Here is a 25,991-nt window from a genome sequence, read left to right as displayed (position 1 = left end):
CAGCTGCTGACTTTTAAAATAAGGACACTTACCTGTTCAGGGCGCCCACAATGTCGGTACCCGAAGCCGATCTCTCCCTCGGCTCTCGGGTGCTGCCGCCGCCATCTTCGGTAAGGGAATCAGGAAGTGAAGCCTTGCGGCTTCACTTCCTGGTTCTCTACTGCGCATGCACGACTCACGCTGCGCTATCCCACTGGTCCCTGGGACCTGTGTGTCTCCCAGAAGACAGCGGGGGGGGGTGGAGAAGGCTCCGGAAGTGGCATAAATACCTGCAGGGGGCTTGGGTATCTATGCCTGGAAGTGGGAGCAAAATACCTGTATTAGATAAGTATCTGCTCCCCCCTGAGAGGTGCCAAATGTGACACCGGAGGGGAGGAGGAACTGGAAAAGCGGAAGTTACATTTTTGGGTGGAACTCTGCTTTAACAGATATATAGCTATCAGGCTGTAGACTTAGGAGTGCCTAGTCGCAGTTACATGCAACCTTTCAGGACGAATCCAAGACAAAAGGGAATTTTTTTTTGTAGGTACTGCTTAAAGGGTTAGTTCACCTTTCCAAAAAATATATAAAGGTAGACTAACATCCTCTCCACCCTACCCCCTCCACAGTCCCCTCTGCAGTTACCTCTATGGGTTAGGAGCTATCAGTGCCCACGCAGCTGGTGAAGTGGTCCAGGGTTGTAATATGCCTGCTCGTCTCCCTCTTCTTTCTGCAGGGCTTCCGGGATGGATCATAGCAATGCTCTGTGCCAGCGCTGATCAATCACAATCACTCTGATCCATCCCAGAAGACTTGCAGAAAGAAGTGGGAGAAGAGCATGGATTTCAAATCCCTGGACTGCAGCACAAGCTGCATGGGCACTGACAGCTCATCATACATTGAGGTAACTACAAAGGGGACCTGGAGAAGGTGAGGTGGGGAGGATGTATGGTGTTAGTTCATCTTTTCATTGATTTCAAATCCCGGGACTGCTGCACCAGCTGCGTGGGCACTGACAGCTCTTCACCCATGGAGGTAAGTACAGCAGGGACCATGGGGTAGGGAGGGTTCGCTTATTGAGTCCAGATCCACTTAAGTGTAATGCACAATTTGATGCAATCCTTTAAAACAACAGAATGTTCCATCACGATAATCTTGTTTTTCAAGATAACTTGGCTGTAATGCTCTACTACATTATTTATATAAAAAGCACAGTGCGCTCCAATTGTCAGCGCTTATTTAATATCTGTGTAAGAAGAGTTAAGTCATTAGCACTGACCTAAATAATATTGGTGATGAAGCTGCTATTTGTGCAGTAGCTATGCAAAATCTGCTGCTGACTCACTTGCTACTAAAATTTATTTCTGTTTTGGCTTTAAGGTACCTTATGTCAACTTAGGTGCTATGTACAGACTAAAATACAGGTAACATCGCTACAGTTCACTGGGGTAACAGTTTGGGGCCCAGTCCATCAATATTCAAACTCGCTGATGTTATTAAATACCTAGGTAAATTGTTACAGCCAAAGTTTAGTTCATGCACAGGGGCAGCCACATATCTGAATCTGGCAGCCCTGCTGGGGCACAGTTAACGGAGCAAGAGTAGAGTAGAACAAAAGAAAAAGCAGAGAATGTAAGTCCTGCTACAAACCTCTCATTAAAAAATTACTTTGAAGTTACTTTTATGAAAAACTCAAACCACTTTCAGATTTAGCCTCTACATTATGAAACCTTTCTGTTATAGCAGTTCACCAAAAAAAAGTTGAAGATTTATTGCAATATTAAAAAAAATCAATGTACCAGATAGACTCTTCATGCTGGACCAGCATTTAGCCCACGTTCACACTGAGGGCCGGTTTGAAATCGTGTGAGTTCAGCTGAACTCGCAAGATTTCAATCCCACATTTCAGTTCAACTTCGGGGGCGATTTGACAAACATCTGAGCGGGTTCATGCACAGATGCCTATTCAAATCGCCCCCGAAGCCACCAAAAGTAGTGCAGGAACTACTGTTGGGAATCGGTGTGGCGCCGCAAAGTCGGCATCGCACCGATTCGTACGGTGCCTTTGCCGGCAAAAGGATCTGATTTGGCATGCAATTTGACATGTCAATTCGCATACCAAATCGGCCCAATGTGAACGTGCCAAAAAATACACACAAAAGAAAAAACTAGCGGATGCGGTGATCAGCAGTTTTGTATAGCCCTCCAGCTGGCGATTGGTGATAATTAGACAAGTCAAAGGGTGCTGCTGCTCTCTAGCCACTTACCGACCGGCCACTGAATATATACGTCATTACTTTAAAGATGAATATCTCTGTAACGGCAGCAGCTGCTGCCACAACCGAGGTATCCATCTTTAGGGCCGGCGGGTCTGTACACGATGATGTCAGCTCCGCCCACTTCTCTTAAAAGGCACTTTTTTTTGTGTCATTTTTTTAAACGACTTTTTTTTTTTTTTTTTTGCATTAAAGTCTAAATATGAGATCTGAGGTCTTTTTGACCCCAGATCTCATATTTAAGAGGACCTGTCATGCTTTTTTCTATTACAAGGGATGTTTACATTCCTTGTAATAGGAATAAAAGTGATCCAATTTTTTTTTTTTTTTTAAACAGTGAAAAAATAAATAAAATAAAGTAAAATAAATAATTAAAAAAAAATGTTTTTAAAGCGCCCTGTCCCGACGAGCTCGCGCGCAGAAGCGAACGCACACGTTATTAGCGCCCGCATATGAAAACGGTGGTCAAACCACACATGTGAGGTGTCGCCGTGACCGGTAGTGCGAGAGCAATAATTCTAGCCCTAGACCTCCTCTGTAACGCAAAACATGCAACCTGTAGAATTTTTTTAAACTTCGCCTATGGAGATTTTTAAGGGTAAAAGTTTGATGCCATTCCACGAGCAGGCGCAATTTTGAAGCATGACATGTTGGGTATCAATTTACTTGGCGTAACATTATATTTCACAATATAAAAAAAAATTGGGCTAACTTTACTGTTGTCATATTTTTTTATTCAAAAAAGTGAATTTTTTCCAAAAAAATTGCGCTTATAAGACCGCTGCGCAAATACGGTGCAAAAAAAGTATTGCAATGACCACCATTTTATTCTCTAGGGTGTTAGAAAAAAACAATATATAATGTTTGGGGGTTCTAAGTAATTTTCTAGCAAAAAAAACTGTTTTAAACATGTAAACACCTAAAATCCAAAACGAGGCTGGTCTTTAAGTGGCTAGGGATCCTCTGGGTGGCTGGAACACTTTTAGACAAAACGCAAAAGAAGAGAGCGCAAAGCCGCCCTAGTGTAACTCGGCTTTAATGTGGTAAAGTTAAAAACACTACAATGGTCAAACTCACATTGTGTGAAGATAGATATAACATAAGGATTCCACTGTGGCCGCACTCCTAAAACCACCTCAAGATCCCAACAGGGGTGGGGGGAGCCGTGGACGTTCAACCTAGCTGCCCCGATCCTGGCTATCCACCACCACGCTTGATGTGCAGATCCTAAAGCGCATGCGCCCGGTCCAGCCAGCGCTGCTCTCCGAGGACACACAAACCCACACGAGCAGGATACGGGGGGAACAGAGTGAGGACATTACACAGTTGCCATGACAGTATGCCTCCGAAATGCAATGTCATGTCCACTGTGTGATTTCCTCACTCTCTTGCTCCCCCCCCCCCAGTATCCTGCTCGTGTGGGCTTGTGTGTCTTTGGAGAGCAGCGGCGGCTGGCCTGGGCGCATGCGCATTAGGATCTGCACATCGAGCGTGGTGGTGGATAGCCTTGGATGTGCTGCCAGGATCCGGGCAGCTAGGTTGAACGTCCACGGCTCCCCCCACCCCTGTTGGGATCTTGAGGTGGTTTTAGGAGTGCGGCCACAGTGGAATCCTTATGCTGTATCTATCTTCACACAATGTGAGTTTGACCATTGTAGTGTTCTTACCTCTATAATGTGAATGTGGGGCTGTTTCACAAATTACATCAGTGCCTGGGGCTGCCATTCATTTTAAAATACTAAGACAATTCCCCTTGTCCTGCAATGCACATCATTGTGTTCCCAGCACTTACATGGGATACACTGATCATACAGCTTATATACAGTTGCCCATGCGTGCCCAGTCTAACACCACTATCTCAGGCAAGGTCATTTAGTGATGAATTTCTTATCAAAATAATGTTATGTTTTCTTCTTTTTAGTAATATTTTAATGTTATTTTATTAATGAATGTTCATTGTCATTTGCACTGTGCTAACCCTTTCTGCTGAACTGCCTTCTATTTAGAGGAATACAAAAAGTGTAAATGGCTTTGTCCTCTTTGGTTAATATTCTGTTATGGGTCAAGGTTTATCACCGCAACTTAACTGGACTTCCAGTTAGGGATAACTGACCTCTTCTATTCAATTTTTGTAGCAAAAGCAGAAACATGAAAAATAAATGATTCTCCTTATTCTATATTTGTGGCAGAGGTCAGTTGTTTTAACACTGCATTGCAAGAAAGCATGTGAATGTGGACAATAGAGAAGTCAATGACCCTCTACCTCAGGTCAGACAACATTTTTTAAAGTTCAGCAACAGAGTTGAGTACTGTCTGAGCTACTTTTTTCATTTGCACTAACAGTTATAGAGGAACACTTGTCCCTGTCCTAAAATTAAAAAAAAACATAGTTACTAGACCAGCCTGTAATGTGGTAGGCAGGTAGGGTGGTTGTCCCCTCTTCCATTTTTTTCCTCCTCGTTGGGTGCCAAGCAAGGGTCACTTGAGTGGCCTACACTGGTTTTTCTGGGCTACGCTAGACACCAGTGGGGGCTGGTGCTCAATATTTTGAGAGGGGGGGGGCAAATAAACCTGGCCCCCCTCTCTCGCACTTTCCTTAAAACAGTGAGGGGGGGAGGCAATCGTGCTAACCCATGTGGTGCTGGTGTGGAGCAGGCCAGCTTTCGCAGGGTTAGGCAGGTAGATGTCAGGGGGGAGGATTGCCCTTACCTTGTCTATGGTGCCCGGGAGAAGCCTCCCAGCGGCCTGCACAGCACCACTCCATCCTTCAGGGACGCCTGCAGGAAGCCCTCCTGGTCAGAGATCGTCTTCTTGGAGGACTCTAGCACCGCGAGTGTGAGGAGCCTTGCCACAGTCTGCTCGGCTGAATTAATGGCTGAGCAGAGCAAGTGGAGCAGGGGCCCTCAAATCTAGCCCCTTCCCCCCTCTATCTATAGACAGATGTATCGCTGCCTGGGCTGTCTCTGCGGTTACATTGAGCTCCAGCTCTGCTGCTTGCCGCTGCCGCTTCCTCCTCTCTCAGGTAGATGCTGTAGGAAGGAGGCAGGGTCAGCCGAACAGGAAGGGAGTCCTGAGACCCGATTGGTCGGGAGTCTTAAGACTCCCGACCAATTGGGTCTCAGGACCCCCTTCCCGATTGGCTGGGAGGAGAAGCAGAAAGACATTAGCGAATATTAATTTGCTAATGTTCACACAACTGGGTCCCACCCTTTTTTGAAGCCCCACTCTTTTTTGACCCTTTTTTGAAGCCAGTTAGAGCCTCAGTCTCTAATCATGTGCTTAAAAAAAAAACTAAAACAATTGGAATCCATGCGTCTGGCGCCCTGCATGTAGTTTAGGGGCCGGCGCATGGATTAGGGGGGGTGCCCCTGCATCCTGAAATGATCTGCCGTCCCTTCTAGACACCTTAACAGGGTCTTTTGCTTTGCACATGGGATACCTTGACCTTTGGGCTGAGCACTGTGTACATTTGACTGTAGTTTTGTTAACTCTTCTGTCCCATGTCGATTGACACAGTCACTGTTGCATTTATGAGGGACATGGAGAGCCAATGCCCTCTCCACCTGTCCAGCGTATCACCTCCACCTCACTCCCAGTAACAGTATGGGGTCCCACACCGCACGCAGTGATCTGGAGCTTTCTGTTAGCCGCCAGTAACTGTGCCAGGAGCGCGGAGGGCATGTGCTCTCTGCACAGCTGGTTTTACAATGTAGCATCAAGGCCCACCTGCCTAGAGGCCACATATTTGCGAGCCGTCGGCGCCAAGAGGTTAATTGAGACTCAGTGCATGCACAGACACGGCGTTTCTCTACTAGGTCTATGGGACCTGACAGTGATGCCTGCGGCATGTGTGCACGTACCAGATCCCCCACGCATGCACAGCCACACTGCAGGTCTCTGGTAGTTCCCTGAAAGAGACCCCATGGCATCACGCAAATGGCTCCTGGGGTGGCTACATCACGCTTCCCAGGAGGCAATTTTCCAGATATCATGTATGCACACACAAGCTTGTAGGGTCCCTCCCAGAGAGATGCAGCATATCTGTGCATGTAGGGGGCCAAGTAAAAAAATAGGTTTTGCTTTTCAATTTTTTTTTCTTTGTTAATGTGCAAGGGGGGAGGTATGCTTTATATTTTCAGGACAAGCTTTTAGGGTATACAGTACACCCTTCTTCTAAAGTCCAAGCAGAAAGGATACATGAGGCATTGAAATAATGTTTAACATTTTGCTAATGCCTTGTGTATCAGTACTGCTTGGGGGTTTACCCCTTATTACCCCGTATTAAAGTGACACTAAATGATATTCTTATTCTCTAAATATAATCAATACACACCCCTACCTAATGCCCTGTAATCTATTTTTCACAAAATTGTTTCTTCCTGTGTTTTTCTGCCTCCTTGTAATGTTATCTATGAGCTCCCAAACCTCTCCCTTTCCCCCTCACTTCTGTTAGTTTGAGTAACGTTAGTTGCAATCATGTGCACTGCTCCTTGCACGCTAAATATCCCATAGTCCATAGTGCACCTTGGGAGAGAGGAAGAGAAGGTGGCTACATTCCTACAAACAGTGGGGCCATGGAGAACAAAAGTAGCCACCCTCTCACAGGAAATCAGATGGCAGAAAAAAAATCAAGATTTTGGAGATTTTGGAGGAGGCTGAGAGCAATAGAAGGGGTTTTTTCTGCGTTAAGATTATATAATTTGAATATATCTTTCTTAAACCAGAGTTTAGTGTCACTTTAAACACTTGCCGACCGGCTCACACCGATATACGTCGGCAGAATTGCTCTCCTGCGCAAACTGATGTACCTGCGGACTCGATGTCTGCCGGCGGCCCGCGATCGCGGCAAGGAGAGGCAGAATGGGGAACTGCCTATGTAAACAAGGCATTTCCCTGTTCTGCCTAGTGACACGACAGGAATCTACTGCTCCCAGTGATCGGGAACATTGATCTCTGTCATGTTTCAGTAAGCCCATCCCTCCTACAGTTAGGACACGCTGAGGGAACACACTTATCCTCTTGATCACCCCCTAGTGTTAACCCCTTCCCTGCCTGTGTAATTTTTACATTGATCACTGCATTTTTATAGCACTGATCAATATATTAATGTCACCGGTCCACAAAAAGTGTAATTTGGGGTCAGGTATGTCCGCCGAAATGACGCAGTCCTGCCAAAAATTGCAGATCGCTGCTTTTACCAGTAAAAACAAGAAAAGTCCCTAAATCGATCCTGTAGTTTGTAGACCCGATAACTTTTGCGCAAACCAATCAGTATACGCCTATTGCGATTTGTTTTTTTATATTTTTTTTTTGGATATGTATTATAGCAGAAAGTAAAAACAAAATTTTTTTTTTTCATTGTCGCTCTTTTTTTGTATAGCGCAAAAAATTAAACCCACCGAGGTGATCAAATACCAACTAAAGAAAGCTCTATTTGTGGGAAAAAGGGACGCCAATTTTGTTTGGGTACAGCAGCGCACGACCGCGCAATTGTCAGTTAAAGCGACGCAGTGCCAAATCGCAAAAAATGCTTTGGTCATTAAGGGGGTTAAAACCTTCGGGGTGGAAGTGGTTAAACTTGTCCTGAAAATGTAACTGTTAGTACAAATAAAAAACTATCAGACAAAACACAACTGTGTTATTGCAAGTGCATGAATAGGACTATAATCACCTAAGCATTAAAGTTCAGCTAATAGCAACAGATGACAAAGCAGTTCAGCAGGAAGAGTCAGTACAGTGCAAATGACAGTGAAATATAAAGTGATATAAGGGCCGGTTCACACCACATGCAGTCCAGTGCGTTTTTTTTCTGCATCAAAATCGCATCGTCAGTAGGTTGCATGGATTTCAATGGCAGTGCGTTCCAGTGCAGTCAACAAAAGTAGAACATGTTGCATTTTTCTGCAAGAAACTGCACTGAAACATGGCAGAGTGCATCAAAACGCACTAGAACACATCAAAAATGCACCAAAATGCATTACAGCGAAAAAAAACGGAAACGGAAAAACGCAAGGGGCAAAACGTACTGGAGAGCATTGAAAACATATAAAAATATGCATTAAAATAGCGGCAGAACATATAAAAAACGTGCATGCATAAACGCATCCAGACTGTGTTTCTGTGGTGTGAACCAGCCCTATGGGCTCATTCAGATGGGTGCTGAGACCCGACCTCCATGATGATTTTTTCTGTGTCTGCATCCACCTCGGGGCTATGTGCAGGCAGCCCAAAGATGTGAATGCAGACGCTGCGGCTGCATGGACGCAGTCACATGTCAAAATTTGGCATGCGGGCAGAAGCAGGTGCACGGATCTGAATGCAGACACTGTGGGGTTGATTTACTAAAGGCAAATAGACTGTGCACTTTGCAAAGTGCAGTTGCCCCAGAGCTTTGTAAATGAGCAGAAGCTCTGTTGGCTTCCATCATCCAATCAAGTGCAAGCAAAAATGACATTTTTTTTATTTTTCTTGTATGTGATTGGGTATTTGCAGAGTGAAGCTTTACCTTATTTACTAGGCTCTGGAGCAACTGCACTTGCAGAGTGCACAGTCTGTTTGCCTTTAGTAAATCAACCCCTGTGTGTTCAGATCTGTGTGTTCAGACACGGAGTGGTGTCCGTGCTGCTGCATCCACTTGGGTTACCTGCACGCAGCTCTGAGATGAAGGAAAATGCAGCAAAAAGCGGCTCAGCCTGAATCTGAATGAGCCCTAAAACCCAAAAACAAAAATGTAATAAATTGCAGATTACTGCTCCTTAAAGCGGAGCTCCACTCAAAAAGGGAAACTCTGTTTGTCTGCCCCCCTCCCCCTCCTCTCCACATTTGGTACCTTGTGTTGGGCAGCAGGTATCTGGTTTTGACAGGTACCTGCTCCCACTTCTTGCTGAAGTTTGGCCCTTACTGTAGCCGGCTCATTGAGAAAGTGCAGCTTAATTTGTAAAGCTTCACTGCAGGTTTCCCTTACCCAAGATGGCAGCGCCAGCACTGAGATGCGATTCAAGAATCGGCTCGGGTGAGGACACCGCTGGATTCATGGACAGGTAGGTGCCCTAATATAGTATTTGTAGCTGCTCTGCTTTAAATGCAGTGACTAATAATTGATAAAATAACATCACACAAAAAACACATATTTCTGAAAAAATATCAAACATAGTGTTTTTCTTTGACCCCTCTCACACTGAGGCACTTTTCAGGCGTCTTTGTGCTAAAAAAAAAAAAAAAAAAAAAAAGTGCCTGAAAAGCTCACGAAAACCTAATTCCATTAAGATCAATGAATGCTAGGATTGGTGGTAGGATTGCCCTTTAATCCAGGACACATGAATTACACAGTTTCTGAGGCTGATTTAATGCAGATAAGGCACCAAGTGAATTTAATTACCACCTTAATCATGCACAGAACCTGTGTAAATTAATATGTGTCCTGGATTAAAAGTATGGTGTGGCAACCCTAGCTGGCGGGCGGTGAAAAAAGTCATGCAAGCAGCATCTTTGGAGCATGTTTGGAGTGCTTAAAAAAGTATCTCAAAAACGCCCCTGTCCATTGAAATGAATGGGAAGCGCTTAAAAAGCGCAGAAAAATCGTTCTTTTGCGTCACGTGACCGCAAACAAAGCGCCTCGCTAATGCTGCAAAACCGCTTGTAAAGCACCACAAAAACGCCTGGCATTTTATGGGCAGTTTTCGAGCGCTTCAATGTGAAAGGGGTGTTTACCTCACATTTTTCCCTAGAATAGCATCAAAAAACAAAAACATAAAGAGAAACAAATTGCTAAAAAAAAAAAACAAAACACTAAGATACATTGTTGCAATTTGAAAATCAAAGAGAAAGAAGGGAGAAGTAACAATTATAAACATGCAGTGCTCTTTTGTTTCGAACCAAATAAAGCTATTCTTGTTGAAAAAAAAAAAAAAAACACTGAGCCTCCAGCCTGCTAGAGCATCCTTGATAGTGCAGCCATCCCCATCATACACTGCTACCCCCTCCACCTCCCTCCTCTCCTGCAACCCTCTCTCTCTTATTTATCCCAAGATGGCAACCGAAGGCTTGCAGGAGAATGAAACCCTGGCCTCCCTGAAGAATGAAGCCGAGGGTCTGAAGGGGAAGCTGGAGGAAGAGAGAGCCAAGCTGCATGATGTTGAATGTACGTATGTTAATCTGTATTGAGTGTGACATCTGGAGTGTGACACAGCTGGGGAGTGATCAGAGCTGGGCGGTGTAAACAGACCGGCAGCTGGACTCCTCAGCTCTGTGTGACACCATCTTCCCATCCCATGACACACTGGTGTCACACTCTCATCACATTACAGGTCATCGCTGGTCACTGTTGTGTTAGCTGATTCCTGATCGATCAAATATATGATCATATAACTGATTTGCAATTAAAGTCTAGAACTGATCACTTATTATCACATTGTACTCCCATATTCGTTTGCCTGTCCCATGAATGCAACATTTCATTCAACCCCCTCCTTTAATATCTCGCTATTCCTTTTTATCTTGTACACATACAATGAGGTTGATTTGCTAAAGGCAAATAGGCTGTGCACTTTGCAAAGTTGCTCCAGAGCTTAGTAAATGAGGGGAAGCTCTGCTGGCTTCCATCATCCAATCCTGTGGAAGCAAAAATGCTGTTTTTCTTATTTTCCCTGAATGTGATTGGGTATTCTTTGCAAAGTGAAGCTTTACCTCATTTACTAAGCTCGGGAGCAACTGCACTTGCAGAGGGAAACTGCACTTTGCCAAGCGCACGTTCTGTTTGCCTTTAGTAAATCAACCCAAATAGTTCACGTTTACCTGGTAAATCGGTAACATGCCTTATGCACATGGGGCTATCTAGCTGCAGTGCGCCTAGGAGGGACAGGTGCAGCATTCACCCTCGCCGCAGGCAGCCTGTCAATGTCTATGGTAGACTGGTGCTGGATGGGGCTGAACACTGTACCTGCGTTTAGGTCCCCGTGCACTGAGCGATGAATGCACAGAACTCAGTCAAGTGTATGGGAATGCAAGGATTCCAAGACTTCTGATTCTTATTAGCTCATGCACTACCTAATAGGCCTCATGCATGCTGCTTCTACGGGCGTTTGAGCTTTTTTTTTTTCTCTGCCTCTAAATGCACCTCCATGTTAGCCTATGGGTTTGATTTACTGTGCACTTTACAAAGTGCAGTTGCCCTCTGCAACTGTAGTTGCTCCAGAGCTTAGTAAATGAGGTAAAACTTCACTTTGTAGAGAGTACCCAATCACGTGCAAGGAAAATTTTTTAAAAAATGCATTTTTGCTTGCACATGATTGGATGATGAAAAGTCAGCAGAGCTTCACCTCATTTACTAAGCTCTGGCACAACTGCATTTTGCCTTTCGTAAATCAACCCCTATAGGCATTTATAGGAGTTACAGAGGAACTGCAGTCTGCTCACATAATGTGTAATAAAAACATCTTTGCCATTCTGAAGCTTCTCTCCAACCACTTTGCATATTATTTTATTTAAACTGTGATTCTGTACTTGCCAAATATGCTGCAGAAATCTCCCTCCACTGAGTCTTGCTGCAGCCATTTTAACTGTGGGCAGCTGAAGCTGCTGCCTGTTCACTTCCTGGATTTACACAGACACACAGAGGCACGCCTCCAGCTCTGCAGCTCTCATTGGTCCTCCTATGACTCACTCCCCCTCCCTTCCTGAGAGGGAGAGAGAGAGAGAGCTGTGCATGATGTCATAAGCCTAGGCTAATGACCAGACAAGAAACAATAAGTGGGCTGTATAAGGTATTTACTGGCAGAAAAAAAATGTTTTACTATCCAAAGTTAAAACAACAAGGGCAGAAGATTTAATAAATGGAAAGATAAAAAAATGACTGAAGTTCTCAGTTCAGCAAACAGTAAGCTATGAATTGTATAACAATGAAATGTCTCTTCCTAGTAACCAAGGCAGCGGTATTTGGTTTGTTGACAGGACTTCCCCATTGTCCTTCTACTTCAATTGGATAATTGCCTTTTCCATAGGTCTGCCCAAGGCTTTTGAACACATTATTATATTATATTATACAGGATTTATATAGCACCAACAGTTTGTGCAGCACTTTACAAAACAAGGACAGACAGTACAGTTACAATACAATTCAATACAGGAGGAATCAGAGGGCCCTGCTTGTATTATTTAAAGCCTTTCACATGCACTGTGGCATCCACATTTATATCCTGTACAGTGGTGGCCCATGCATTGAGGGCGCACGGGCACCGCCCCCCTTTCCCTGCCGCCGCCTCCCTATCCATGCGCCGGGGCCCTTTCAGGACGCCGGCCCCATGGATTCTTATGGTGGGGGTGGGAGGGAGTGTTTTTTTTTTTTGAAGCACTTGATTAGAGCTAGAGGCTCTGATTGGCTTCAAAAAAGGGTGGGCTCGGGGTGCAGAGATTGCTCCTTGATCCCACCCAATTGTGTGACCATAGCGAATTAATTTTCGCTATCTTCACACTACAGTGCCTCCCCACCAATTAGGAGGCAGGTCAGTGAGACCTGTTTCCCGATTGGCCAAAGATCCAGGCAAACCTATTGGATGCCTAGTGGTGCTTTGGCAAGCAGGGGAAGCATGAGAGAAGCGTACACCTCCGCCGCTGCTGCTGCCCGAGTGTGGAGGAGAGTGGAGACACAGAGGGTGCTCTTTAGGTAAGTGCTGGACCTCCCGTTGGGGGGCCTAGAGCCGCGAGCCACGCACGGGGGGTGGAAGTGCCAGCTGCGAGCCCTGAGGGTGGGTGTGCAAGTGCCAGCAGCTACGAGCTCCGAGCTGGGGTGTGTGTGTGCAAGACATTTAGTGCCTTTTCTCTCAAATGTTTTTATTGCCAGGGTAAGTGGCTGAATTTGATGGGCACAAGTGGCTACCTTTGACGGGCACAAATGGCTGCATATGATGGGCACAAGTGGCTGCATTTGATTGGCACAGGTGGCTGCATTAGATTGGCACAAGTGGCTGCATATGACAGGCACAAGTGGCAGCATATGATGGGCACAAGTGGCTGCATATACTGGGCAAAAGTGGCTGCATTTGATTGGCACAAGTGGCTGCATATGATGGGCACAAGTGGCTGCATTTGATGGGCACAAGTGGCTGCATATGATGGGCACAAGTGGCTGTATATGATGGGCACAAGTGGCTGCATTTGATGGGCACAAGTGGCTGCATATGATGGGAACAAGTGGCTGCATATAAAGAGCACAAGTGGCTGCATTTGATGGGCACAAGTGGCTGCTTTGATTGGCACAAGTGGCTGCTTTTGATTGGCAAAAGTGGCTGCATTGGATTGGCACAAGTGGCTACATATAGTGGGCACAAGTGGCAGCGTTTGACAGGCACAAATGGCTGCATATGATGGGCACAAGTGGCTGCATATGATGGGGCACAGCAGCTGCATATGATGGGCACAATGGCTGCATTTGATGGGCACAGTGGCTGCATTTGATGGGCACAATGGCTGCATATGATGGGCACAGTGGCTGCATTTGATGGGCACAATGGCTGCATTTGATGGGCACAATGAGGCTGCAATTGATGGGGGGGGGGGTCAGCTCCGGTTGGAGCCACTGTACTAACGATTCAACGTTAGTACAGCGATCTCCCCTACTGAGCTGTTGTGTTCTGACAGGGGGGCGGCCCCTCCAGCCAGAACACTCTGATCAGCGATCTCTGCTGTTGGCTTAGAGTGCCGATCTAGAGCCGTTCGGCTGTTGGTTTTCCAGCATGCTTGTCTGACAGAATATGGCCAAACAGCCGTTTTCTGTCAGACAGGGTGCCATACACATGGGCCAAATGTCGGCCATTTTTTTTTGACCGGCTGATGTCAGCTGGCATTCGGCTTGTAAGTATACGGTGCCTTAAAAAAGTATTCATACCCCTTGAAATTTTCCACATTTCAACTCTGACCAGCTTTCCTGTCCCTGCTGAAGAAAAGCATCCCCACAACATGAGGCTGTCAACACCATATTTCATGGTGGGGATGGTGTGTTCAGGGTGATGTGCAGTGTTAGTTTTCCGCCACACATAGCGTTTTGCTTTTAGACCAAAAAGTTAAATTTTGGTCTCTTCTGACCAGAGCACCTTCTTCCACATGTTTCCTGTGCCCCCCACATGGCTTCTTGCAAACTGCAAAAGGCACTTCTTATGGCTTTCTTTCAGCAATGGCTTTCTTCTTGCCACTTATCCATAAGGGCCAGATTTGTGGAGAGCACGACTAATAATTGTCCTGTAGGCAGATTGTCCCACCTGAGTTGTGGATCTCTGCAGCTCCTCCAGCAGCCTCTTGGCTGCTTCTCGGATTAATGCTCCTCTTGCCCCGGCTTGTCAGTTTAGGTGGACGGCCATGTCTTGGTAGGTTAGCTGTTTGTGCCATACTCTTTCCATTTTTGGATGATGGATTGAACAGTTCTCCATGAGATGTTCAAAGCTTGGGATATTTTTTTATAACCTAACCTGCTTTAAACTTCTCCACAACTCTATCCCTGTCCTGTCTGGTGTGTTCCTTGGCCTTCATGATGCTGTTTGTTCACTAAGGTTCTCTAACAAACCTCTAAGGGCTTCACAGAACAGCTGTATTTATACTGAGACTAAATTACACACAGGTGGACTCTTTTGACTAATTAGGTGACTTCTGAAGGCAATTGGTTCCACTAGATTTTAGTTAGGGGTATCAGAGTAAAGGGGGCCGAATACAAATGCACGCCACACTTTTCACATATTTATTTGTAAAAAAAGTTTGAAAACCATTTATCATTTTCCTTCCACTTCACAATTATGTGCCACTTTGTGTTGGTCTATCACATAAAATCCCAATAAAATACATTTACGTTTTTGGTTATAACATGATAAAATGTGGAAAATTTCAAGGGGTATGAATACGTTTTCAAGGCACTTTAAGTCAAGTACTTTACCTCAGAGTACAGTCCTTGACTTAAGTTGGCCATATATTAGTAGATTATTCTCACAGCTCACATCCTGTACCTCCTGTAAATCCTGTACATTCAGACCTGTCTGGAATCTGCGGCAGTTTTCTGTAAGAAAAATTCCATCTTTTAACCACTTCAGCCCCGGAAGGATTCGCCTCCTTAATGACCGGGCCATCTTTTGCGATACAGCACTGCGTCAATTTAACTGACAATTGCGTGGTCGTGCCATGCTCTACCCAAACAAAATTTATGTCCCTTTTTTTCCACAAATAGAGCTTTCTTTTGGTGGTATTTGATCACCTCTGTGGATGGATTTTTTGCAATATTATAAAAAAAAAAGCGACAATTTTGAAAAAAATTATTTTTTAAATTTTTTACTATAATAAATATCCAAAAAAAAAAATGTAAAAAAAATAATTTCTTCCTCAGTTTAGGCAAATATGTATTCCACTACATATTTTTGGTAAAAAAAAAATGCAATAAGTGTATATTGATTGGTTTGCGCAAAAGTTATCGTGTCTACACACTATGGAATACGATTTATAGCATTTTTATTATTATTTTTTTGTTTTCTAGTCATAGCGGTGATCAGCAATTTTTAACGGGACTGCGACATTGCGGTGGACAGATCGGACACTTTTGACACTTTTTTGGGACCATTGACATTTATACGGACACTTTTGACACTTTTTTGGGACCATTGACATTTATACAGCGATCAGAGCTAAAAAAAATAGTCACTGATTACTGTATAAATGTCACTGGCAGGGAAGCGGTTAACACTAGGGGGCGATCAAGGGGTTAAGTGTGTTCCCTGGGAGGTGTTGCTAACTGTATAGGGGCTGGGCTGACTGGAGGAGGAGAGAAATCACTGTTCCTAATCACTAGAAACAGATGATCTCTCTCTCCTCTCCTGACAGAACGGGGATCTGTTTGTTTACACCGACAGATCCCCGTTCTGCCTGTTTCTGGAGCGATTGTGGGTGGCCAGCGGATATTGAATCCGCCGGGCACCCGACGTACAATGTAAGCGCTCAACGTACAATGACGGTGATTCGTGCAGGGGAGCCAACCTGCCACAGTACAACTGCGGCGGGCGGTCCGTAAATAGTTAAATGTGTGCACACCGTGCTCTAGTTTCTGTTTCACTCTGAAATAGAAATTGGAGCAGTTGGTGCAGATAGACCTAAAACCGGTATATCTGTTAATGTGACACATGTCACTCCTGACAGTTTCCTGCACCATTATAAAGGAAGTTTCTTTAAATCCCCAGAATGTATGTGAGATGACATCATGTGAAAAGAAGAACAGCAGTCATGCATGGCCCCATAACTTCACAGGCCCAAGTCATGATAGGGTTCAGGCCTACAAAGGGCTTACTCAGCACACTCCAAACACTGAAAGCAGATGCTGCAGATGGGTTGTGTGACTTTGTTTGCCGTCTCTTGTGTTTGGGCATGTCTAATAATGTGTAAACTGGTACAGGATTACAGAACCTCCTATAATTCCTAATGCTAACATTTCATAGTTATGTAACAGAGGGGTGAGCCAAGTGTTTCGACAGCTGGGTGTGAAAGAGATAATTTCTGGTATGTAGAAGGGTGAATTCAGATGAATCATAATATGTCACATAGCTGTCCTCATATATACAGTATATATATATATACATATATTCTCTGTTTTCTCTGCTTCCCTATGCCCACAAGCCCGCTCTTTTTGTTTAGATCTTATTGTATGTCTATGGGTTCTGTCCATGACGCCAGCCTACCTCCCTTTGGGAGTAGTATTAAATGAGATGGTTTACGAAATGTCTTCATTCCTATGTTCCTGTCCTGTGATGAGCAGTCAGTGCTAATTTATGTCTCACGCCCCACCTATTAAACACTTAAGGAACAAGCCTCTTTCTGAGATTTGTTGTTTACAAGTTAAAAACAGTTTTTTTTTTGCTAGAAAATTACTTAGAACCCCCAAACATTATACATTTTTTTCCCTAACACCCTAGAGAATAGAATGGCGGTCATTGCAATACTTTCTGTCACACCGTATTTGCCCAGCGGTCTTACAAGCGCGCTTTTTTTTGAAAAAATACACTTTTTTGAATGAAAAAATAAGACAATAGTAAAGCTCGTGGAACGGCGACAAACTTTTACCCTTAAAAATCTCCATAGGCGACGTTTAAAAATTTCTACAGGTTGTATGTTTAGAATTACAGAGGAGGTCTAGGGCTAGAATTATTGCTCTCGCTCTACCGATCACGGCGATACCCCACATGTGTGGTTTGAACATCGTTTTCATATGTGGGCGCTACTCACGAATGCGTTCGCTTCTGCACGTGAGCTCATCGGGACGGGACGCGTTTAAAACATTTTTACTTTTTTTATTATTTATTTTATTTTTTATTTTTACACTGTTCTTTAAAAAAAAAAAAGTGTTACTTTTATTCCTATTACAAGGAATGTAAACATCAATTGTAAGGCCTGCCGACCAGCTCCTGGTCAGCGCTCTGAGCCAATGGCTGAGTGCGCTGACCAGAGTGGAAATACATGTGTGCATGTCAGACTGCTTTCCAAAAACTATGAGCACTCATAAAGACCAGTACACACAGTATAATATAGTGTATTTGCTTATGGTACTGCCATATGCCATATTGTTTGTGTTTATATATGGGTGAAGCCATTTTGTGACCCGGGGCACATACGAATAAGAATGTGAAATTTGGCATTCCTTGGAAACTTCACTGTGCCACACATCCCCCACAGGAAACTGATAGGTGACAGGTACACTTTAATTTTGCTCATTTGTAAATGCCATTAGGTAAGCTGGAAGAAATGTGTGATGAGGCATTTGTGATATCATATGATTTATAGAACCTATGATGCTTTCCAAGAACATGTAACATCCATCAGTAATTGTTGGAACACAGCTAACTAATTCAGAAAAACTTGGAATACCATTGTTGTTGGAAGGGATGAACAAAGTCAAATAACAAGCATCTCATACAACAGATTCTATTGGGGTTGATTTACTGATAGCAAATAGACTTTTCACTTTGCAAACGAAGTTGCATTAAAAGTGGAACTTCACTCTCTCAATTGACATTGACTATTTTTAATCCTCGTGCTGCTAGCATTAATAAATAGATAGGAAGGTATATTATTTTTACATGTTTTAAACTCTATTTTTTTACATTTCCATAGCTCCCAACCATTCCTGATTTGGAGGGACTGCCCCTGATTTGGAGCAATGTCCCTCTGTCCCTCATCCTCCTCATTTGTTCCTCATTTGTATCTGATCTATATAGTTGTATATAAAATGCACTTTTTATCTTTCAAAAAGTGTTTCCCAGTGCTAAACCTTTCATCTAATTTCTAAATTGCTGCATTTGTACATTTTAAAAGCCAATATAAAGGAATAGTAATGATAAAAAAAGTCCTTGTGGATTTCATTAACCTTTTTTTTTTTTGGTTAATTCTCCCTTAAGGGGGTGTGGCAGGGGGTGTGTCCTATGCCTACATACATTTGATAGTAGGTGTCCCTCATTCCCATCTCAAAATGTTGGGAGGTATGCATTTCTTCAGTGACTTCCTGGTTTCCAGCCTAGGCAAATGATGTCATACATCCCAGGAGTCTTTGGAAGGGGAGCAGGGGTTTCCTCAGCTAGACTCTCCTGCTTGCATGCCTGAGCAGATAGATTCCAGGGAGTAAATACTACATGAATCATCTGCCCTAACTCAAGATGGCCGCGGCCAGAAATGCTAGGGGGGTGTTTTTCAAAGTGATTGCTCAGCAAAATAAAGCATGAAGACATGGATGGATGGGGAGTTTGGTTTGAATATTAAAAGTGAATAAAATAGCGCTTTTGTTTTGTGGTGCTCAGATGCAGTGTAGCTCCACTTTAATGTAAATTTTACCCAGAGCTTAGTAAATGAAGTGAGGCTCTGCTGACTTCCATCATCCAATCATGTTTAAGCAAAAACGCAGTTTTCCTTATTTTCCTTGCACATGATTAGGTATTCTTTGCAAAGTGAAACTTCACCACATTCACTAAGCTCGGGGGCAAATTCCCTTGCACAGTGCAATGTTCTTTGCAACGCAAACAGCCTAGTTGCCTTTAGTAAATTAAACTCTATATGCTTAGTTATAGTTTTTTTTTACTTTTTTTTCCCCTTGCACATAGTTGAATATTCTTTGCAAAATGTAATTTCACCACATTCACTAAGCTCTGGGGGAATTCCCATGCTAAATTCAACTTCACTTTTAAAGGGAACAGCCAGTGCCGGATTACCAAATAGACAGAGTAAGCACCAGCCTATGGAACCCATGCCGTTTAACCTCTTCCTGATTGTGCTGTAGCTGAATTAAGGCTACAGCATGGTCGTACATTGCTGGGAGGGTATCATATGACGTCCTCCCATGTTCATGTTTCTCGCGCGCCCCCTGCGGCATGCATCCACACTCATCTGTGATCGCTGTGTCCTTGGGATACAGTTGATCACAGATCGTGGTAAAGAGCCAATCACTGCAGCTCTTTACCACATGATAAGCTGTGTCCAATCACAGCTGATCACAGTGTAAACATTTGCTGGTTATCGGCATTCCTCTCCTCACACTGACTGCGCGTGAGGAGAGGAGAACTGATAACCGGCAAATCCACACAGGGGACATCTACACTGATCATCAGTGCCCTGGTGATCATTGCAGTCCCAACAGTGCCCACCAATGCTGTCAGTTAGTGCCTACCAGTGCTGTCAGTCAGTGCTGCCAGTCAGTGTCCATCAGTGCTGCCTGTCAGTGCCTATCAGTGATGCCTATCATTGCCGCCTATCAGTGCCCATCAGCGCCACATATCAGTGCCACCTATCAGTGCCCATTAGTGCACCCTATCAGTGCAGCCTCATCAGTGTCCATCAGTGACGCCCATCAGTGCTGCCTGTCAGTGCCTATCAGTGATGCCTATCATTATCGCCTATAATTGCCGCCTATCAGTGCCCATCAGCGCCACATATCAGTGCCCATCAGTGCTACCTATCAGTGCCCATTAGTGCCCCCTATCAGTGCAGCCTCATCAGTGCCCATCAGTGATGCTCAATCCATGCCCATCAGTGATGCCCAATCCATGCCTATCAGTGCTGCCTCCTCAGTGCCCATCAGTGCAGCCTCAACAGCGCACATCAGTGAAGGAGGAAATTTACTTATTTGCAAAATTGTATAACAGAAACTAAGAACAACTTTTTGTTTTTGTTTTTTCGTTTGTTTAGCAAAAAATGAACCCAGTGGCAATTAAATACCATCAAAAGAAAGCTCTATCTGTCTAAAAAAATTAATAAAACAATAAATATTTCAATCATTTCAATAATAATTTCAATAAACAAAGTACAGTGTTGCATGACCGCACAATTTTCATTCAAAGTGCTAAAGCTAAAAATTGGCCTGGGCAGGAAGGGGGTAAAAGTGCCCATTAGGCAAGTGGTTAAGGGCCCCGCAACAATGGATCAAAATATTATTGATTTGATTTTGTAATAAAATTACAATGAAACTTTCTTAACCACCCGGAAGGTGGCATGGGCATTTTTTGCTATTCAGTATTGGGTAATAAATTTAAAAGAGCGAACAAAAGTCCTGGATGGCTTAACTCCAATGTAAAAATGCATATAAAAGCAAAGGAGAAGGCCTTCAAAAAATACAAGGTTGAGGGATCATCCTCAGCATTCAGACTTTATAAAGAATGCAATAAGAAATGTAAGCGTGCAATTAGGACAGCTAAGATAGAACATGAAAGACACATAGCGGAGGAGAGCAAAAAAAATCCCAAGAAATTCTTTAAGTATGTAAACAGTAAAAAAGGGAGGACAGACCATATTGGCCCCATAAAGAATGAGGAAGGACATCTGGTTACAAAGGATGGGGAGATGGCGAAGGTATTGAATTTATTCTTCTCCTCAGTCTTCACGAGTGAATCGGGGGGCTTCAGTAACCAAAACTGCAGTGTTTATCCTCATGACACAACACAGGAAGCACCTACATGGTTAACAGAGGACGGAATTAAAATTAGACTTGAGAAACTTAACATTAATAAATCACCGGGACCAGATGGCTTGCATCCGAGGGTACTTAGGGAACTCAGTCAAGTGATTGCCAGACCGTTGTTCCTAATTTTTACAGATAGTCTACTGACTGGAATGGTACCAGCTGATTGGAGAAAAGCCAATGTAGCACCAATATTTAAAAAGGGCCCAAAATACATCCCTGGGAATTACAGACCAGTTAGCCTAACATCGATAGTATGTAAACTCTTGGAGGGGATGATAAGGGACTATATACAGGATTTTAGTAATACGTACGATATCATTAGCAGTAATCAGCATGGATTCATGAAGAATCGTTCTTGCCAAACCAATCTATTAACCTTCTATGAGGAGGTGAGTTGCCATCTAGATAAAGGAAGGCCCGTAGACGTGGTGTATCTGGATTTTGCAAAAGCATTTGACACAGTTCCCCATAAACGTTTACTGTACAAAATAAGGTCTGTTGGCATGGACCATAGGGTGAGTACATGGATTGAAAACTGGCTACAAGGGCGAGTTCAGAGGGTGGTGATAAATGGGGAGTACTCAGAATGGTCAGGGGTGGGTAGTGGGGTGCCCCAGGGTTCTGTGCTGGGACCAATCCTATTTAATTTGTTCATAAACGATCTGGAGGATGGGATAAACAGTTCAATCTCTGTATTTGCAGACGATACTAAGCTAAGCAGGGCAATAACTTCTCTGCAGGACGTGGAAACCTTGCAAAAAGACCTGAACAAATTAATGGGGTGGGCGACTACATGGCAAATGAGGTTCAATGTAGAAAAATGTAAAATAATGCATTTGGGTGGCAAAAATATGAATGCATTCTATACGCTGGGGGGAGAACCTCTGGGGGAATCTAGGATGGAAAAGGACCTGGGGGTCCTAGTGGATGATAGGCTCAGCAATGGCAGGCAATGCCAAGCTGCTGCTAACAAAGCAAACAGAATATTGGCATGCATTAAAAGGGGGATCAACTCCAGAGATAAAACGATAATTCTCCCGCTCTACAAGACTCTGGTCCGGCCGCACCTAGAGTATGCGGTCCAGTTCTGGGCACCAGTCCTCAGGAAGGATGTACTGGAAATGGAGCGAGTTCAAAGAAGGGCAACAAAGCTAATAAAGGGTCTGGAGGATCTTAGTTATGAGGAAAGGTTGCGAGCACTGAACTTATTCTCTCTGGAGAGGAGACGCTTGAGAGGGGATATGATTTCAATTTACAAATACCGGACTGGTGACCCCTCAATAGGGATAAAACTTTTTCGCAGAAGAGAGTTTACCAAGACTCGTGGCCACTCATTAAAATTAGAAGAAAAGAGGTTTAATCTTAAACTACGTAGAGGGTTCTTTACTGTAAGAGCGGCAAGGATGTGGAATTCCCTTCCACAGGCGGTGGTCTCAGCGGGGAGCATTGATAGCTTCAAGAAACTATTAGATAAGCACCTGAATGACCACAACATACAGGGATATATAATGTAATACTGACACATAATCACACACATAGGTTGGACTTGATGGACTTGTGTCTTTTTTCAACCTCACCTACTATGTAACTATGTAGTAACCGTGCTACTTGCGACTGGCAATTGCGCGAACATGCACCCAAATGAAATTGATAAAAACATTTTTACACAAATAGAGTTTTCTTTTGGTGGAATTTGATCACCACTGTTTTTTTTTTTAATTTTTTTATTACATAAACAAAAAAAAGACCGATTTTGAACAAAAAATTAAAAAAAAAAATATATATAAAACATATCCAATAAAAAATTAACAAAACCTAATTTCTTCATACATTTTGACCAAAATGTATTCTGCAACATGTATTTGGTAAAAAAAAAAAAAAAAAAAATCCAAATAAATGTATGTTAATTGGTTTGTGCAAAGTTATAGTGTCAACTATGGTATATATGCTGCAATTTATGCAGCTATAGATGCTATACTAGTAATGGCAATGATCAGCAACTTATAGGGGTTGATATGCTAAAGGCAAATAGACTGTGCAATTTGCAATGTGCAGTTGCACTCTAAAAGTGCAGGTGCTCCAGAGCTTAGTAAATGAGGTAAAACTTCACTTTACAAAAAGTTTTCAATCACGTGCACGGAAAAAGTAAAACTACATTATTGCTTGCACATGATTGGATGATGGAAGTCAGCAGAGCTTCTGCTCATTTTATTAAGCTCTGGAGCAACCACTGCTCTTGCAGAGTGCAGTTCCACTTTGCAAAGTGTACGGTCAATTTGCCTTTAGTAAATCTACCCCATAGTGTGACTGTGATAGGGTGGTGGGCAATCTGGCACTAACAGACACCGATGTCACTAGTAATTCTAATACAGTGATAATGTACACTGGCACTGTATTAATGACACTGGCTGGGAAGGGGTTAACATCTAGGGGCAAGCAAGGGGTTAACTGTTTTTTTGTAAACACAGAATACTGTCTGTGATTGGACACAGCCAATCAGCTGATTTTAGGCAAAATCGTTGGCTAAAATCTGCTACCAAACTAATGCTGTGTCCACGCTTGCGTGCGCCCGAACTTGGAAGACAGGCGGTGCCATACAGGTACGTTGTCCGTCCTGCTCGTCGGCAATAAATCTACTGTGGGGCGGCAGCAAGGAGTTAAAGACACTATAGAGAAAATACTGTATTAAGGTAATGTAAGTACAAGAACCATAGACATCAGGGTTTGTCTCCTAAAAGCTCACCTTCTTTCAGAGGTCAGTTTGTAAAAAATGTTGGTGCAACCTTTGTACATGTAATGTACAATAGTGATGACCATCTCCCTCTAGTGGCTGATGTGTACACTACTTAGTTCAGTGTTATCCCACTAGAGCGCGTGCATAAGAAACCTGCGAGGGGTCCCCCAAGGTCTCGGCTGCCTAGGGCCTCCACAGAGTTTATTCTGGCACTGGCCACAGCCTATTTGCCTTCAGTAAATAAATCCCTAAATGTTTTTCATATCGGACATTGAACTGGTACAGATGAACATCATTTGATGAGCGACATCATGTGCCTGTACAAAAACAAAGAGGCGGAGAAATAGGAGACAGTATGCAATAATAAAGTGAGACCTATCAACAACAACATTTCCAACACACATACACCTCTGTGGGTAGCAGCTAATAAAAATCACGCACAACTCACAAGATAAAGGAATGAGTCTATTATGTATTCTACTGGTTTCCACCAAATCTATCAGTTGGAGATATTATTATTAGAATTATTAGTTGAGATAAGCCTCATAAAAAAAGTCTCTTGAATATTTCAGTATAGCCAACCATCTTATATTAAGCACCATAACCAGAACATAGATGTTAAACCATATGACAGCCCCAACTCTCATGTCTCATATACCAGTCCACAAACAATACTATTTTTTTTTAATTTTCTAATTACACTTTTTTGCTTAAAGTGTTACTAAACCCAGGACCCTGCATTCACTATATCTGGTCTCCCACAGTACACAGAACATGGAAATGCAATTATTTTAGTAAATATACGTTTTCCCATCAGCAGTATATAGCAGTCTTGTGACTTCTATCACTGTCTGGTTAAAGCTTGTAGGAGGAGATTTCATGCTACTCTGACTGTTCTATGATGCTGCAGGACCCCTGACCCTCTGTCTGGACAGTGCTGATTGACCCTGTGCTGATCACATGCACCCTTCCAAGAAAGAAAAAACTCCCTAGCAATACACACCACACTGAACATGTGCAGAGTGACTCCAGAGGCTCTGTCTTATCAAGAGATAGATTGGGGACAGTGGAAGAAGGGGAGGATCAGAGAAGACAGGATCAAACAGCCTTTTTACACAATGCAGAGGATTAACCCTTTAAGTTCCACAGTGAGTATAACAAGCATGCTTTACTGTATATACAGACTGATTTTACCGTTGTGGGTTTAGTAACACTTTAAATATTTACATACAGTATAAATAGTGGCCATTTAATATATCTAACTTTTATGCAGCCTATATCTAATAAAGTATTGATATATTTTAACCAATGACGAACCTGCGCTATACCCACTTTTCAATGAAGCATTTCAGCTGCTCCACTATAACAATACAAAGGCTGATCGGTAGATGTGGGGATTGTAATGCTATGTGTGCTGCTGTTTGTTTTTATACTTTAACATAAAGAGCATCATAGCTTGTCTGAAAGTCATAAATTAGAGTATCACAAGATTAATGTTCTTGTCTTGTTCTGCGCTTGGGCTCAGCTAGTTTGCCAGGCAGTAGTGACCGCTATTACCCCACCATCACAATAAACATATGACCGGCTATATCACGTCTTGTGCAATGAATACATTCTTCCAGGAAGTCATGACCCGCTACCTTGTGGGCATTCTTCCCACTCAGGATGACATAATTGTTTTGCACAAACTTAAATCCAATCAACTGACAATGGAAACATTTGACTTTGTTTTTTTTACTCCAAATGCAGTTCCAAGTAGCAACTGGCTCCACATTGGTGGAAGGGCCACAGGTACAGTCTTGGATACACTGAGGAAATCAATAGACCAAATCTTTGTTTGGTTGGTATCTATCAAAGTTTGCATTTATCAAAGCTTGAACTAAAAATCCCCCAGAACAACGTAATGCAATGACTGGTATTCAAAACACTTTTCATCACTATAGTCAAGTAAAAAAGCTCCTTGAAGTAAAACTACATTAGCTGAGAAAATTGGGAGAATACATTGCAAAGGTTTGGAAAGCTTTTTTCCAAGTTTTTACAT

General features: G+C 43.2%; 1 protein-coding gene across 1 annotated transcript in view; it reads left to right on the top strand.

Annotated features, from left to right (window-relative positions):
- Positions 1-25,991, top strand: part of GNB5 (G protein subunit beta 5) — a 117,327-nt gene that overhangs the window by 11,828 nt on the left and 79,508 nt on the right. Inside the window, exon 3 of the mRNA XM_073618723.1 lies at positions 10,284-10,395. Within this exon, the coding sequence (XP_073474824.1) occupies positions 10,284-10,395 (112 nt within the window). The remainder of the gene's footprint in view (positions 1-10,283; positions 10,396-25,991) is intronic.

Source organism: Aquarana catesbeiana, linkage group LG03, assembly GCF_042186555.1.
Source record: "Aquarana catesbeiana isolate 2022-GZ linkage group LG03, ASM4218655v1, whole genome shotgun sequence".
Lineage (NCBI taxonomy): Eukaryota > Metazoa > Chordata > Amphibia > Anura > Ranidae > Aquarana > Aquarana catesbeiana.
This window is presented reverse-complemented; position numbering and strand designations above follow the sequence as displayed.